Source organism: Felis catus, chromosome B2, assembly GCF_018350175.1.
Source record: "Felis catus isolate Fca126 chromosome B2, F.catus_Fca126_mat1.0, whole genome shotgun sequence".
Taxonomy (NCBI): Eukaryota; Metazoa; Chordata; class Mammalia; order Carnivora; family Felidae; genus Felis; species Felis catus.
Genome location: NC_058372.1, coordinates 114,829,625 through 114,848,250, shown reverse-complemented (window position 1 = coordinate 114,848,250; position 18,626 = coordinate 114,829,625). Strand labels below are relative to the sequence as shown.

General features: G+C 35.2%; 1 protein-coding gene across 3 annotated transcripts in view; it reads left to right on the top strand.

Moving 5' to 3' along the window:
* The window catches only part of THEMIS (thymocyte selection associated), a 194,248-nt gene that overhangs the window by 50,861 nt on the left and 124,761 nt on the right, over positions 1–18,626 (top strand). For 2 of the 3 annotated variants that reach the window (XM_045058017.1, XM_006931988.4), the window contains one exon: positions 1,492–1,650. In XM_045058017.1, coding sequence (XP_044913952.1) covers positions 1,492–1,650 — 159 coding nt within the window. Of the gene's footprint in view, positions 1–1,491; positions 1,651–18,626 lie in introns of those variants that run through there. The other variant, XM_045058018.1, reaches the window with a different exon arrangement.

The window sequence follows — 18,626 nt, the reverse complement described above, 5'->3', positions numbered from 1 at the left end:
CTCAGGACTTGAGCAGATATACTAGCATATTTGCAAAAATGGTCCTCATTAAATACTGAACAGTAAGGATGGTGTGCTGGACTTGCATTTCCACTTTCTACCTTGGAGGCTGACTTCTGTGGTGGCATCAGCAGCTTCCTTGTCCTCTGGCTTCTGGCTGACTTTGGCCAAAGAAGGGTACCCTGGCAGAGGATCAGACGGAGGGAGAAGAGTGAGGTCAGGATATTTATTTTCTTGCGTTGCCCAGAACTGTCTGTGCCTCTGTGTAAATTGCCCCTTTGTTAAAATCTCCTTAAATTATTCTAATTCGCGTGTGCCCCCCTGCTCCCTGTTGACATTCTGTTACAGTGGCAGAGTTGTTTAATGCTAGATTGGAAGCCACTCTTAATAACTTTTAGGATAACCAATGATACTACAAAAATGTTTTCGGTGCCTGCTATATATCAGTAAGATTCTACGAGGAGGGGATTCAATAAAGAAGAATTCAGAAAGCAAACCAACCAACCTGAAATCTTGTACTCATATTGTTCACATTTTAGTATGGTAAAGAGGATATAAATCATATTAGAGGTAGGGAAAAATTGATATGTTTAAATCCCCACAGTTCTGTAATTTTTTTTTATATCAGCCTTTCATTTACTGTTCAGGTGTAAAGTAATAATACCTCAGAGATGTAGTTTTCGAGTTGTTTCCCTTTTTACTTGGGGTAGATTATCCAGACATTTTTGCCTCTTCTCTTTCCTGTCGTTCATGTTCTGGTTATTTCACTGCTCGCTCTCCTTCCATCAGGAGATAAAAGGAAAATAAATGGATGGAAAGCTTAACTTTAGTATCTATGATAAAAGGTTTATTAGGAAAGAGACTGAAATTCTGAACTACAGTGAAGCTTTTCAGTTTATCTGGGCTGGTCTGCCCCCTATTGCCATTAAGATATCAAGAGATGTTTCCAGCTTGTCAAAAATCAAGAGATTAGATGGACAAAAAATCTTATATTCACAAGGATGAAGAGAAACAGGTTTAATAAGTAGATAGGATGCTCTTAATATAAGGCCCTGTTGTGCAGACCTTCTATCTTTGGATCTTGGATTGTAATACAACCTTGTTTGTAATACATACTTAGATCATTGTTGACTCACAGGAGCTTAATTCTGTGACCCAGCAAAAATAGATCATAAATCCCAGCGAGGGAAGACATGTTTGTAGTTTGACCTTGGAATGATGAGCTAAAGGTGCTGAGGAAACCATAAATCTAATTTACAATAATAACAAAAATAAGGTTGTTTATACTTTGCCCAGTGCATGAAGTGAAAATCTAATATTTTTCTTGGTACATGCTGTACATTTTGCCAAGCTTGATTAAATTCCTATTTAGTAAGTAGGTAGCTAGGAGAGGAACTGAATAAAAACACTTTAGATGAGGCTTTAGACTCTTGCTTTGTTCTTCCTTATTTCTTTTTTTTTAAAGCTGTTTCAACTCTTCCTTTTTTTTAGGTTCCATTTATGAAATGTTTGGAAATGAATGCTGTTTATCAACAGGAGAAGTAATTAAAATTATTGGTCTCAAAATTAAGAAGATCATAGCTGAAATTTGTGAGCACATTGAGGGTTGTGAACGTCCGCAACCATTTGAACTGCCTATGAATTTTCCAGGTACAGTAAATTGCAATGATTTCATATTTGTAAAACTATTGTTAATAGATGAATACATCTATACAATTGAAAACAATACAAAGTGGTAGCTTTTGTTTTTTTTTCACTCTAGGGAAGTGGGTGAAAAAATTAGAATTATTTTTTTTTCCATACAGTGTTATATGAGTTTCAGATGTACAATATAGTGACTCAGCAGTTCCATACATTACTCAGGGCTCATCTTGATAAGTGTGCTCTTAATCCCTCTGTTTAATCCAGTCTCCCACCCACTTCCCCTATGGTAACCATCGGTTATTCTCTGTAGTAAGAGTCTTTTTTTTTTTTTAATTTGTGTCTTTTTTCTTTGTTTCATTTGTTTTGTTTTTGAAATTCCGCGTATGAGTGAAGTCATGGTATTTGTCTTTCTTTGACTTATTTCACTTAGCATTATACTCTCTAGATCCATCCATGTTATTGCAAATGGTAAGATTTCATCCTTTATTAGGGCTGAAAATACTCATCCATAATATTATTCCATTATTCCAATATTCATAATAATGAATAATATTCTATTATATATGTAACTTACTCTAGATATATTTTATATTCCCATAATATCTTGGTCACCAATAACATGTACCTTATTGGATAGTCATTGATGATTTTCTTAAATTTTTTTTTCATTATTTTAGAGAAAGAGAGAGGAAGGGGCGAGGGGGAGAGAGAGAGAGAATCTTAAGCAGGCTCCATGCTTAGCATGGAGCTCGACTTGGGGCTCAGTCCTACATCCCTGGTATCATGATCTGAGCTGAAATCAAGAGTCGGATGCTCAACCAGCTAAGCCACCCAGGTGCCCCTGTTGATGATTTTCTTATTTGCCTTATTCTCTAGACCAGGGGTTGGCAAAAGTTTTTTTTTATATAAGAAAACAGATAGTAAATATTTTAGACTTTGCCACCAGATGGTCTCCCTCACAACTATTGCACTCTGATCCTGTAACATGAAAGAGGTTATAGGTGATACATAAACCAATGGACATGCTGTGGTTCAATAAAAAATATATTTATAAAAACAGATGTCCAGCAGAGTTTGGCCTGTGAACTGTAGTTTGCTGAATGCTCCTCTAGACTAAAACTTCATGACAGATAAAATATCACATATATGACTTTGTATATCTAGTACCAAGCACATTTCCAGTAGTTGTTTATTGAATGCATGAATGAATGAATAAATGATGAGCTGAGGAGAGAAATCTAGTAAACATTTGCAATATGATGTGATTCATGGTGTGATTGAAATATGCCTGGATTCCATGAGAGTCTTGATAAGGAACATCTAGCTCCTGTTGGCCATGCTTCAACATGGATTTTGAAGTCATTATATCTGAATTCTAGTTCTGCCACTTGTTAGCTGTATAACCTTGCCAAGTTATTTACCCTCCTCTCATGAAAAACGGGAATAATAATTCTATCTCCTAGTGTTTGAGGGAAGATTAAATTTTGAAATATATTTAAAGTGCTTAGAATGATACTTGTCATATAGCAAGGGCTATAAAAATGTGTCAGCTTTTATTACCATTATTATTACTATCATCAGTGGAGTGAAGTTTTTCAGAGCATTTGAAAGAATATTATACTTGGGCTCTGATTTGAAAACTGAAAATAATCAGCCATATGAGGAGAAGATTCTTCCACATTCTCCAGTATCTTCTTCCTTTCAACTGAAATCTTACCCATCATTCAGTTCTATTTACTCCTTCCTATCCCCATCCTTTATAACAATGGTCCTCTAACTTGGCTGCACATTGCAATCACCTAGGGAGATTTAAAATATTCTGATGCTTAGGCCACTTCCCTGAGATATTCTGATAGTCTGTAGTGAAGTCTGGTTACCAGAGTTTCCTAAAGCTACCAGGGTGATAATAATGAGCAGTTAAGGTTGCCAACCATTGCTTTATAAGAAGTTTTTCCTAAGTATTCTAATTGGATGTAATAATTTCCTTTTTGAATCACTTTACTCTTTTATGCCTTAATCATTGCATTTATCACATTTTGAATGTAATTGAAATTATTTGTGTGCTTGTCTTATGAGAACCAACTGCTTCGTAGATTACAACATTGCTGACAACAGAATCTGAATCTCTTTATTGGTATAATCCCCACAGTGTTTAGGAGAAGATGTATATAATAAATATTTAGTAAGTCATAATGACTTTCTAGTAGAAAGATTGTTTCTTATTAGAGTAGTGAAAACACCTAATTTGGGGGAATATATATATTTTATATATTATTATTTATTATATTTAAATGTAATATTTATGATAGGTAATTAGTTTACATGATTATAGAGATTGGCAAATCCAATATCTACAGAGCTGATTTTCCACAAAATCACTTACCTTTTGATTAAGAGTTTAATTTGGGAAGTTGCTATTTAGAATATCTTTTTGAGTTTTCAATTTATATGATAGGCTTGCATCAACTGAGCAACAATTAAAAATATTTACCTACAGGGGCGCAGGGGTAGCTCAGTCAGTTAAGTATCAGACTTCAGCTCAGGTCATGATCTCATGGTTCATGGGTTCAAGCCCCACGTTGTGCCCATGTACTAACAGCTCAGAGCCTGCAACCTGCTTCAAATTCTGTGTCTCCCTCTCTTTTGCCCCTCCCCCACTCACTCTCTGTCTGTCTGTCTCTCTCAAAAATAAATGTTAAAATTTTTTTTTAAGTTTCTAAAAAGTATTTATTTAAAAAACTAGCTTTGGGGCGCCTGGGTGGCGCAGTCGGTTAAGCATCCGACTTCAGCCAGGTCACGATCTCACGGTCCGTGAGTTCGAGCCCCGCGTCAGGCTCTGGGCTGATGGCTCGGAGCCTGGAGCCTGTTTCCGATTCTGTGTCTCCCTCTCTCTCTGCCCCTCCCCCGTTCATGCTCTCTCTCTGTCCCAAAAATAAATAAAAACGTTGAAAAAAAATTTTTTTTAAAAACTAGCTTTAATGTAATAATCAGGGCTAAAATGGAAAGGTAAAGTGATTGGTGATGATATACTTTCTTTTAAAGAGGACTCCTAGCTGATGATGAAGGGGATCACAGATATAGGAGTATTTTTGGTACATCAGCTCTAGGGAGAAAGAGAAATTAAGGCCATTAATATTTTTTAAATTAATTTCAATAGAAACATCTCTTTGTTTGTACTCTATTTAAAACTCAATTTAAACTCTCAGAAATTAAACTCAGAAAGTATTTTAATATATATTTTAAACATCCTTTCTTAATTGGCAATTTCCTAAATTTCCTTTTGTTATTGATTTCTAATTGCATTCTATTGTGGTCAGAAGACATACTTTCTGTGGTTTCAATCCTCTTAAATTTTTTGAGGCTTGTTTTATGGCTTAACACATGGCCTACCCTGGAGAAGGTTGCATGTGCACTTGAGAAGAAGGAGTATTTTGCTGTTCAGTGGAGTGCTCTACAGATGACTGTTGGTTTGTAGTGCTGTTCAAGTCTTCTATTTCCTTAAGAATCTTCTGCCTAGATGTTTCTATTATTGAAAGTTCCAACTACTCTTGAAGTTTTCAACTATTACTGTCAACTTTTGCTTCATGTATTCTGGGGCTATGATGTTAGGTGTATATGTGCTTATAATTGTTATTCTTCTTGATGAAGTGACACTTTTATTATTATGTAGTATTCTTCTTTGTCTCTAGTAAAATTTTTGTTCCAAAGTTTGTTTTTATCTGATTTTAATGTGGTTGCTACAGTTCTCTTTTGGTTACTATTTACGTGACCTATATTATATTCTTTAACTTTCAGACCATTTGTGTCTCTGAATTTAAAGTATGTTTCTTATGGGCAGCAAACAGTTAGATGATGTTTTTAATCTGTTCTGCCAATCTCTGCCTTTTAATTGGAATGTTAAATCCATTTATACTTAATGTAATTACTGATAAAGTAGGACTTACATCTACCATTTTGCTGTTTGTTTTCCATATGTCTGAGGCTTTTTGTGTTTTTTGTTAAATAGATGTTTTCTAATGTACCTTTTTTTAAAGATTTTAGTTTTTTAAGTCACCTCTACACTTAATGTGGGGCTTGAACCCACAAGCCTGAGATCAAGAGTCACACACTCTAGCAACTAAGCCAAACAGGCACCCCTCTAGTGCACCATTTTATCTCCCCCACCCTTTTTTTTAAATTAAGACTCTATTTTATACAGGAGTTTTAGGTTCATAGCAAAACTGAGCAGAAGGTACAGAGATTTTTCATATGATAGCTGCCTCCAAATAGGCATGGCTTCCCCAGTATCAAAATACCATAAAATATTTTTGTGGTTTATAGCTCATTTCTTTTTAATGCTGAATATTTCATTGTCTAGATGTGCCACAATTTATTTAGCTATTTACCTACTGAAGAACAACTTGGTTGTTTTTAGTTTTGGCAATTATAAATAAGGCTGATATAACATTCATGCAGAGGTGATTGCATGGATAAGTTTTCAGCTTGTTTGGTTAAGTACCTAGAAACATAATTGCTGGACCATATGGTAAGAATATATTTAGTTTAAAAAAAACCTGCCAACTGTCTTCTGAAATGGCTATACTATCTTGCATTTCCACCAGCAGTGAACGGGAGTTTCTGGTGTTGCACATCCTCATCAGTATTTTGTGTGGTCAATGTTTTGAATTTTGGCTATTCTGGTGTGTGTGTGTGTGTGTGTGTGTGTGTGTGTGTGTATACCTTTGATATCTCATCATTGTTTTAATTCTCAATTCCTTAATGACATATGATGTGGAGCATCTTTTCACATGCTTATTTGCCATCTGTATATATTCTTGTGTGAAATGTCTGTTCAGAGTTTTGCCCACTTTTTAAATCAGGTTTTTTGTTTCCTTATTGTTGAGTTTTAAGAGTTTTTGGATACAAGTCCTTTTTCAGATATTTTCTTCCATTTTGTGGCTTGTCTTCTCATTCTTTTGGCAGCATCAATTACAGAGAAGAACTGTTTTTAAAAAAAACGGGAGCCTGGCTTGCTAGTTATTTCTTTGCTACATTGTCTTTGGTGTCATAACTAAAAAGTCATCATCAAATTCAAGGTCACTTAGATTTTCTCAAAGTTTTGTTTTTTAAAAAAAATTTTTCAAAGTTCATTTATTTTGAGAGAGAGAGACAGAGACAGAGAGAGAGAGAGAGAGCAGGGGAAGGGCAGAGAGACAGTGAGAGGGAGAGAATCCCAAGCAGGTTCCACACTGTCAGTACAGAGCCTGATGCTGGGCTCATACCCATGAACCATGAGATCATGACCTGAGCTGATATCAAGAGTCAAATGCTTAACCAGTTGATCCACCCAGCTGCCCTGATTTCCTCAAAGTTTTATAGATTTGCATTTTACGTTTAGGTTTATGATCCATGTTGAATTTTTTTGTGTGTGAATGGTGTAAGATCTGTGTCCAGATTTTTTTTTTCATTTGGATGTCCAGTTGTCCCAGCACCATTTAATGAAAAACATTTCTTTACTGCATTGTACTGCTTTTACTCCTTTGTCAAGCATTGTTTGAGTGTATTTATTTTATTTTACTTATTTAATTTAATTTTATATTTATTGTTTAATGTTTATTTATTTTTGAGAGAGAGAGAGAAAATGAGCAGGGGAGGGGCAGGGAGAAATAGGGAGACAGAGAATATCAAGCAGGCTCTGTGTTGACAGCACAGACACAGGGCTCAAACTCACAAACTGTGAGATCATGACCTGAGCTGGAGTCAGTAGACAGATGCTTAACCAAATGAGCCACCCTGGGGCCCCTAACTGTTTTTATTTTAAAATCCACTTGTTCATTACTAGTATATAAGAAAGTGATTGGTTTTTGCATATTAACTTGTTATCCTACAATCTTGCTACACTCAGTTATTAATTTGGTCTTTTCTTTCAGATTTTATATGTAGACAATCATATTATCTGTGAACATAGTTTTTTTTTGTTCTTCCCAATCAATACACCTTTTATTTCCTTCCCTTGTCTTATTGCATTAGCTAGGACTTCTGGTACAATGTTGAAAAGGAGTGGAGAGAAGGGACATCCTAGCCTTGTTCCTGATCTTAGTGGGAAAGCTAGTTTCTTAAGTATAATGTTATCAGTAGGTTTGGGCTTTTTTTAGATTTTCTTTATTGAGTTGAGGGAGTTTTGCTCCATTTCTAATTTACTTAGACTTTTTGTTGTTGTTGTTGTTGTTGTTGTTTCTTTTTACATTGAATGGATGTTGGCTTTTGTCACTTTCTTTTGGCATCTATTGATATGATCATATGATATTCTTCTTAGCCTAATAATGTAATGGATTACATTAATTGTCTCTCAGCTGTTGAACCATCTTTGCATAAAAGGATAAATCCCACTTGATTGTGGTGTATAATTCTTTTTATAAATTGTTGGGTTTGATTTTCTAATATTTTGTTGAAGATTTTGCATCTATATTTATGAGAAATATTGATACGTAGTTTTTTTCTTATATCTTCTCCCGGTTTTGATACTAGAGTAGTGCTGGTTTCAAAGAATGAAGTAGGGAGTATTCCCTTTACTTCTGTCTTCTAAAGATGTTGTGAAGAATTGTTATGACTTCTTTCTTTAAATGTTTGGTAGAATTCACCATTGAACCTGTTTAGTCCTGGTGCTTTCTGTTTGGGGAGGTTATTAATTATTGATTCACTTTCACTAATAGACATAGGCCATTTAAATTGTCTGTTTCTTCTTGTGTGAGTTTTGGTAGATTGTGTCTTTCAAGGAATTGGTCCATTTCATGTAGGTTATCAAATTTGGGGCATGGAGTTGTTGATCATAATATTATTTTATTATCCTTTTAATGTCCATGATGTCTTCTCTTTCATTTCTGACTTTAGTAATTTGTATCTTTTCTTTCTTTCTTTTTTTAACCTGGCTAGAGACTTATCTATTTTATTGACATTTCCAAAGAAAAAGCTTGTATTTTTGTTGATTTTTTTCCTATTGATTTCTTCTTTTCCATCTTAATTGATTTTTCCTATAGCTTTTATTATTTCTTTTCTCCTGCTTAATTGGGTTTAATTTGTTTTTCTTTCTTCCAGTTTTCTAAGGTGGAAGCTTAGAGACTGATTTTTAGATCTTTCCTCTTTTCTAGTATATTCATTTAATTCAGTCTCCCTCTAAGCAGTACTTTCACTTCATGTCACAGTTGATAAGTTGTATTTTCATTTTTATTTAGTTAAAAATATTTTAAAATTTCTCTTGAGAATTGTTTTCTTTGACCCCAAGTGTTATTTAAAAAAATTTTTTTTTTAAGTTTATTTATTTTTGAGACAGAGAGAGAGCATGAACAGGGGAGGGGCAGAGAGCGAGGGAGACACAGAATCTGAAACGGGCTCCAGGCTCTGAGCTGTCAGCACAGAGCCCGACGTGGGGCTCGAACTCATGGACCATGAGATCATGACCTGAGCTGAAGTTGGATGCTTAACCAACTGAGCCACCCAGGCACCCCCCGTCAAGTGTTATTTATTACGGGGGTGGGCGTAGTTATCTTTCTGTTATTGATTCTATTTTAATCCACTCTGGTTTCAGAGCATCTATTGTATGATTCTATTTTTAGAAATTTGTCAAGATGTTTTATTGCCCAGAATGTGGTCTATATTTGTGAATGTTTCATGTGAGATGGAAAGGAATGTGTAATTTGCTGTTGGATAAGTGCCTATAGATGTCAGTTATATCCACTGCTTGATGGTGCTGTTGAGCTCAGCTATGTCCTTACTTTTTTCTACCTGTTGGATTTATCCATTTCTAATATAAGGGTGTTAAAGTTGCCAACTATGAACTAGATTAATCTATTTTTGCATGTAGTTCTCCTAGTTTTTGCTTCACGTATTTTGACACTTTTTTGCACAGGCATATACACATTAAGGATTGTTATGTCTTCTTGGAGTAGTGACTTTTTATCATTATATAATGCCCCTCTTTATTCCTGATAACTTTTCTTGCTCTGAAGTCTGCTCTGTCTGAAATTAATATAAGTACTCCAGCTTTCTTTGGATTAGTGTTACCATGGTATATCTTTGTCTCTTTACTTTAATCTATATGTGTCTTTATATTTAAAATGGATTTCTTTTTTTTTAATTTTTTTTTAATGTTTATTCATTTTTTGAGAGAGAGAGAGACAGAGCACAAGTTGGGGAGGAGCAGAGAGAGGGAGACACAGAATCTGAAGCAGACTCCAGGCTCTGAGTTGTCAGCACAGAGTGCAATGCGGGGCTTGAACTCATGAACCATGAGATCATGACCTGGCCGAAATCAGGCGCTCAACCGACTGAGCCACCCAGGTGCCCCTAAAATGGATTTCATATAGAAAATATATAGTTGGGTCTTGTCATTTGATTGACTCTGATAATCTCTGTCTCTTAGTTAATGTATTTAGACCATTGACATTAAAAATGATTATTGCTATCCAGGTGACCCTTAAACAATGTAGAGGTTAGGAGCAAAATTCCCCCACACAGCTGAAAATCTGCATATAACTTTTGGCTCCCCCAGAACTTAACTACTAATAGCCTACAGTTGGCTGGAACCCTTACCAAGAACATAGTTTATTAACACATATTTTGTAGGTTATATGTATTATATACTGTATTCTTACAATAAAGTAAGCTAGACAAAATAAATTGCTATTAAGAAAATCACAAGGAAAATAATGTATATTTTAGTACTGTACTTAAAAAAAAATCTGTGTATAAATGGACCTGCACATTTCAAACCCATGTTGTTCAAGGGTCAACTCTAGTTGCATTAATGTCTACAGTATTTGTTACTGTTTTCTTTTTGTTGTTGTTACTGTTTTCTACTTTGTTCTTTTTTCCTATTTTTGTCTTCCATACATTCTCTGCTTTTTGTGGTTTAATTGAGCATTTTGTATGATTCCATTTTCTCTCCTTTCTTAGCATATCCATTATACTTATTATACTTAAAACTTTTATTAGTGTTTGCTGTATGATTTGCAATATAAATTTACAACTAATCCAAGTCTACTTTCAAATAACACCATATTCCTTCACATGTAGTGTAAATACTTTATCATAACAAAATATTCCTAATTCATTCCTCTTGTCCCTTGTATCATTGCTGTGATTCATTTCACTTATACATAAGCATACATAAGCATATACTTATACCTAAGCATACATAATTAAATACATTGCTGATATTATTATTATAAGCTTTTTATCTGTTAGATCAATTAATAATGAGAAAATAAAAGTTTTTATTTTACCCTCACTTATTCCTTCTCTGATATTCTTCTTTTCTTTATGTAGATCCAAGTTTCTGACCTGTACAATTTTTCTTTTCTCTGAAGAAATTCTTTTTACATTTCTTGCAAAGCAGGTCTACTGGCAACAAATTCCCAGTTGTCATTTGTCTGAGAAAGTCCTTAATTCTCCTTCACATTTGAAGGATAATTTGTCAGGGTACAGAATTCTAGGTTAATTTTTTCTTTCTTAGCACTTTAAATATTTCACTCTACTCTTTTGCTTGCATGATGTCTGAGTATTTGGATGTAATTCTTTGTTCATCTGTATGTAAGGAGTTTTATTCCTGTGGTTTCTTTCATGATGTTTTCTTTATCTTTGATTTTCTGCAGTTTAAATATAATATTCCTATGTAGTTGGGGTTGTTTGTTTCCTTGTTTTCATTTATCCAGTTTCGTTTTTCCCAAGCTTCCTGGATCTGTGGTTTGTTGTGTGACATTAATTTGGTGAAATTCTCAGGCATTGCTTCAAATATTTCTTCTCTTCTTATTTCTCTTTCTTTTCCTTCTGGTATTCCCGTTATATAGATGGTACACCTTTTGTTGTTCCACAGTACTTAGATATTCTGTTATGTGTTTTTGTTTTTGCTTTGCTTTTATGTTTTGGAAGTTTGTATTAATATATTCTCAAGCTGAGAGATTCTTTCTTCAGCTATGTCCAGTCTACTAATGAGCCCATCAAAGACATTCTTTATTTCTGTTATAGTGATTTTGAACTTTAGCACTTATTTTTGGTTCTTTCTTAGGCTTCTCTGTTTCTACTTACATTGCCCACCTTTTCTACATTATCTATTTAGGCCCTAGCATATTAATCATAATTGTTTTAAATTCCTGGTCTGATTATCCCAACATCCCTGCCATATCTGAGTCTGACTCTGCAGCTTGCTGTGTCTCTTCAATTGTCTTTTTTGCCTTTTAGTATGCTTTATAATTTTTTCTTGATAGCCAGACATGATGTACTGGGTAGAAAGAAACCATAGTTAATAGGACTTTAGTAATGTAACAGTAAGGTGTGGTAGGAGGGGAAGCATTCTATGGTCCTATGATTAGGTCTCAGTATTTTTATAGACCTGTGCCTCTGAACTATGAACTGCACAAGTGCTTCTCAGTCTTGTTACCCACTCTTTATGTGGGAAAGGGTGGCTACAGTAGAGTTGGGTATTGCCCTTCTCATATGTGGAAGCCTAGAACAGGCTAGATCTGGGTATTTCCATTTCCTCAAATAGAAAGACTGGAGTGGGTTTTAGTTGCATATTTTCTCTAAATGGAAGGCTAGAGGGGGTGTTAGTTGTATATTTTCCTTCCCCCTAGGTCAGTTAGTCCTAATAAAACACCAGTCGTGTCTCTTAAGGGCAAGCCTTATTAAGAAGAACATAATGTTCTGACTATTTTGAATTTTTTTTTTTCCTCTCCCCCTGCCAGAAGCGTTAGGAGATTTTTCTCTGATATTTACTGTGAAAGCCTGGTCAAGTTCCTAGAGGTAGAACTTACAAAATTATGAGAGCTTCCCCATGATTGGGACCCTGGAGCTTTTTCTCTCAGACTTGTCCATTCAGAGCTTCTAGCAATTATACTTCATATTTTTCTAGTCTGGTATTGGTTCATATCGAGGTTTCTTCTCTGGTAAGTTGTGGTTCTCTGTACTTGCCTATCTGTCTCCAATTCTGGGGGCATTGGTTTATCCTCTGACCTCACTTCTCTAATGAATCCGAGAATAGTTGCTGATTTTTCAGTTTGTTTGGCTTTTTACTTTTTGCTGGGCAGAGTGGCAGCTTGAAAACTTTTTATATCCAAGGCCAGAAACCCGTAGCCCAATGTTTTTTTCCTATATATATATTTTTGTTGTTGTTGTTGTTTGGTTTTTTGGTTGTTTTTTTTTTTAGTTATTTTTTTTAGTGGTTGCTTAGGGATTACAATTAATGTCTTAATTTATAACAATCTAGTTTGGATTAACTAATTTAATTTCAATAATATGTAAAATTGGACTCCTTTGTAGTTCTATTCCCTACCCTATCTTTCTAATTGCTATTATCATGAAAATTATGTGTTTATACATTATGTGCCCACCAACATAGATTTATGATTATTCTTTATGCAATTGCCTTTTAAATTAGATAGGAAAAATATTTGAAAATAAATACACTTAAACTTTATTTTATTTTTACATTGATAGCTACTTTTACTAGTACTTTTTATTTCTTGGCCCAGAATAAAGTTACTGTCTTATATCCTCCAGCCTGAAGGATTCCCTTTAAGATTTCTTGTGTGGCAGTTTTGATAGTAATAAATTCTCTCAGTTTTTGTTACCTGGAGATGTCCTAATTTCCTATTCATTTATTTCTTTATTTAAGTGTAGTTAGCACACAATGTGACATCACTTCCTGCTGCACAGTGTAGTGTGACTCCACAATTTCATACATTATGCTATGCTCACCACAAGTGTAGGTACCATTTGTTGTCATACAACACTATTACAATATCACTGATTATGTTCCTTATGCTGTGCCTTTTATTCCTGTGACGTATTTATTCCATATCTGGAAACCTGTATCTCCCACTCCGCTTCACCCATTTTACCCATCTCCTCACACGCGTCCGCGCTGGCAACCATCAGTTTGTTCTCTGTATTTATGGGCCTGACTCTGCTTTTTGTTTGTTTGTTTTTTAGATTCCACATATGAGTTACCTCATATAGTATCTGTCTTTCTCAATCTGATTTATTTCACTTGGCATAATATCCTCTAGGCCCATACATGTTGTGCAAATGGCACAATTTCATTCTCTTTATGGCTGCATAATATTCATACACATACACACACACACACACACACATACACACACACACACACACACACACATATCTGCTTTGTCCATTCATCTGTTGATGAACTCTTAGGTTGCTTCCATATCTTGGCTATTGTCAATGATACTGCAATAAACATAGGCTGCACATAATTTTTCAAATTAGTGTTGTTAATTTTCTTTGGGTAAATACTAGTGGAATTGTTGGCTCATATGGTATTTCTATTTGTAATTTTTTGAGTAACTTTCATTTTTAAAGGATAAGTTCTCTGTATACAGAATTGGTTCACAATTCTTTTTTTTTCAATACTTTATGTCATCCCAATGATTTCTGGCCTTCATGGTTTCAGAGTAGAAATTAACTTTTAATCTTATTGAAAAAATCCATATACTTGATGAGTCTTTTCTCTTCTGCTGTTTCCAAAATTCTCTATTTGTCTTTGGTTTTCAATAGCTTGATCAGAATGAAATGAAGCTTCAAGTTTATCCTGTTTGGAATGTGTTGATTTTTGAATGTGTAGATTAATGTTTTTCATCAAATTTTGGAGGTTTTGGTCATTATTTCTTTAAATAGTCTTTTGATGTCTTTCTCTTCTTCTTCTGGAACACACATTATTCACATATTTATATGCTTGATGCTGTCCCTATGTCTTTGAGACTCTGTTAATTTCTTTTTGTACTTTTTTATTTTTGTTTCTCAGAATGAATAATCTCAAATGACCATCTTAAAATTTGATTTATATTCCCTATTTGGTAAGACTTCATTTTAATACTTCCTTTTTAGTTCTTTAGACATAGTTTTCTTTATTTTTTGAAGGCATTTAAAATAGCTTATTTAGAGTCTTTCTCTAGGAAACCTAATGTCCGGGCTTCCTCAAGAATAGTTCTTATTGATTGCTTTTTTCCCCTAGTGGATGGGTCACACTTTCTTGTTCCTTTGCCTGTTTCATAGTTTGTTTTTGAAAGTTGGATATTTTAAACAATACAATTTGGCAACTCTAGAAATTGAATTTTCTCCCCTCCTTAGGGTGTTTTGTTATTGCTGGTTGTTGAGTGATTTCTTTGAACTGTATATGTGAAGTCTGTGTTCTTTGTCATGTGGAGCCACTGAGTCTCTGCTCAGTTAGCTTGGTGGGCAACTAATGCCTGGACAGAGATTTCCTTAAACAACTGGAAACAGGAGTTCTCCCAGTCCTTTTTGAGGGGCTCAGTGTTCATTTGGGGGCATGCCTTCTACACTCAATCAGGCAGGTAAAAACTCTTGTTTGTTTGCTCATGTAGAGCCTCAAAGTCAGCTGGGTTTGAGAGCTGAGGACTTTCTCAAGTCTTTCTTAAACATACATACAGTCCTACACATGTATGTGGTTTTCTAGATTACGAGGAATATATTAGAACTTTTCAACACTTTTTTGACATCTTATTTCTCAGCTTTTCCCTTTAAACTTTTTTGGTTAGCCTATTTTTTCCCCAACTGTTACACATCACCGCAGGCAGTCACAAAAATTAAATAATTATCTCTTATTGTTTTTGACACATGATCCCTAGGAAAAGTCTTTTCCCACTGAGTGAGCTCAAAATGAGATCAAATAAAGACAATGTTGCAAGTAGAATCTTCCAGGTAGTCACCAGACATGTCAAAAAATAACAATTCCCTGAGAATGAACTCTGAAAGATTTCCAGCTCCTTTCTGCCCCCTCTTGTGACTGCTGCACTGGGGATTTTGCTATGATTGCAAGCTGTTAGTTTCACTATGAAGTTGAAAGGGATGGGGAGGATGGAATACTGCAAGTTAAATTGTCACAAAGTTTGCTGTTTTTAACCAAGATTCAGCCATTTTTTTCTTCAATACATGCTCCCCAGATTGCTGTAATCCTTGGGCTAATTTACAAAGTTCTTGAAAAAATTAATTCTGACCATTTGTTTTTTTACCCAGTTACTCCATTGCTTTTATAAAGGAGGAGATAATTTTCAGAGGTCCTTATTCTATCATACTTGCTGCCATCATCTACCCTAGTATGATAAAGTATGTTAACACAGATCCTTAATTTCTCATTGTAATTTAAAAGTTTTGGTGAGGATGATCATACCCTTGGCAAGGGTGTCCATGAAGAGTATTTCTTTGTTAATAAAGATGCTCTACTCGGGGTGCCTGGGTGGCTCAGTCAGTTAATCGTCCAACTTCAGCTCAGGTCTTGATTTCACAGTTTGTGAGTTTGAGCCCACGTCAGGCTCTGTGTGGGCAGCTGAGTCTGGAGCCTGCTTTGGATTCTGTGTCTCCCTCTCTCTCTGCCCCTCCCCCACTCACACTCTGTTTCTCTCTCTCTCTCTCTCTCCCTCTCTCTCTCTCTCTCCCTCTTTCTCAAAAACAAACATTTAAAAATTTAAAAAAAATAAAGATGCTCTACTGAAAAAAGTTACCCACCCTTTGACCAGTAAATATGGCTTTGTAGATGCTCCAGTAAGTGGAAGGAAGCTCAAGCAACTGTCCAGAAAGGAAAGCTTTGTAGGGATTTGGTGAGATGCTTCCAGGGGACAAACTGGAGTTGATTTTTGCTAAGTGTGAATGGGGAGCTAAACTTGCGATATATATTGCTGGTTGCATTCTATGTTAGTGTTACATTTCCATATGTCTATTTTGTCACTTCAAAAACTGTTCAGTATATTAAAACAATAAAGAGCAATTATTTAAGTCCTTTATAGAAATAAACATACTGCTTTAGAAGTATAATTTTTCTTTTTTTAATGTTTGTTTATTCATTTTGAGAGAGAGAGAGAAAGAGAGCAAGTGGGGGAGGGACAGAGAGAGAAGGGGAGAGAGAATCCTAAGCTGACAACACAGCACCCAATGTGGGGGTTGAACCCACAAATGTGAGATTATGACCTCAGCTGAAATCAAGAGTTGGACACTCAACGCACTGAGCCACCCAGGTGCCCTAATTTGTTCTTTTAGGAGACAGCCATCTTGACTAAGACCCTTTTTCTGAGCTAGAAAACATGCCATTCTTGCCAAGCACAACAAAAATATATATCCTGATATTTAGTAGTGGATTACATTATCCCCATAGATTGATAAATCATATAATGTTTGGGTTATAGTGAAGTTTCAAATTTCAGATTACTTCCTGGAAAGATCTTTCTTTCTAATGTTATAAAGCATCAATACTAAATGCCTTCTCTTTAGACATAAGAAATTTCCTGGGAGGAAGTGTTACAAAGAAGAAATACATTTTTTTGGTAATCAGAGTCCTGCCACCCCCAACAGCAGGTTTACACAAGGTGTCTCTAAACCATGTCCAAGAACGGTTGTGGTAGCATCTGTAAAACCACTGTTAAAGTTATATAGCCAGGTTGAAGTTTTCTGTTTGAATTTATAGGTCATACTCCATGAATTTTATCACTGTGTGGAATGATTTTGCTGGAAGGTGGAGGCATGTAAGAAATGTGATAGTAAAGCTTAGAGATAGAACATTCTCTACTACCCTACACACACTTAAATTAGAATCCTGATGATGTGCTGAGCACTGTTCTAAATACTTTTATGTATGTACATATTATCCATATGTATCCATGTGTATTATCCATATGTATATGTATCCATATGTATGTGTGTGTATATGTATATCTATATAACTAATTGAATTCACATTTACATATGAGAAAATAAGGAACTTGCCCAAGGCCAAATAGTTGTTAAGCGGTTCCATTGAATCTATGTTAGCACTCTCTGATATAATATAAAATATAATATAAGACTCTACATTCATGTTCCTTCAAGTTCATTTATAGGGCTGTTCCAGGAGGCTTCAGTTCTTTGATACATGCCCACTCTAGAAAGCTCCTTTTGAGTGAATGATCTGAGAATTAGAGAAATCGCAAGACAGAAATCATAGTCTTTCACTTCTGCTGTTTTCTTTTGATCACACAAATGCTGGTGCATGCTAGGGGGAGACTGCACAAGGGTGGAGGAGGCAGGAATCCCTGGGGCCTCTCTTGAAGGCTACCTGGCACAGACATTTAAATAAATAAAAAAAGCAAAGCAAAACAAAAGGAGAGAGAGTTGTGAAATTAATTTTAATAAAATATCTTATTGAGAATATGTATCTAAATATTATGCTTTTAACATCTAATCAATATGAAAACTATTGAGATATTTCACATTCTTCTCATACCAAGTCTTCAAATCCAGATGTGTTTTCTAACTCCTAGTACCTCTCGATTCAGGCTACGCTAGTTTCAAGTAGCCATATTTCAAATGCTCCGAACAGTGCCTCTAACAGTAGTACTGTATTGGAGAAGCACCAATACGGATGTAAACAGTAGAATTCCAGAGTCTGTGCTTTGAAGCACTTCTTGCTTAATCATAGAGAAAAAGTGAAATGATTTTTTTGTCAGCCAGCATCAGGGTTATGATGAAGATCCAAAGATGCCTTGGATATGTGGCATCCTTCCTAATTTTTCCGTCATATGCAGTAAGCATTGTGATATTAAAATGAACTAAATCGATCCCTGTCCTAAAATAACATGAAATAGGAATTTTTAGATGACTTAGAAAGTTCACTAACTATAAAATTTCCTTCATATGTTTAATGGATTTAAATCATATCTTAAAGATAAGCTTCAGGCAGTGCTTCTTACTTAAAAAGAATTTCTACAGGCAAATGGATAAACGGATTTTATCTGTCAGGTGGGCAGTCCATTCCTAAGCGCCATGCAGCTGCCAAGTTCAATTGCCACACTTTCATAAATGCAGTCAGTAATGAAGCAGTGAGTCCAAATGAAAGCAGCAGTTGATTTCTCATGGCACAACAGACAGCATTATCTTCATGCTTTAATGTCCCCTCAGCCCCGTGTGTGTGTGGGGGGGGGGGGGAGGGGTGATAATAG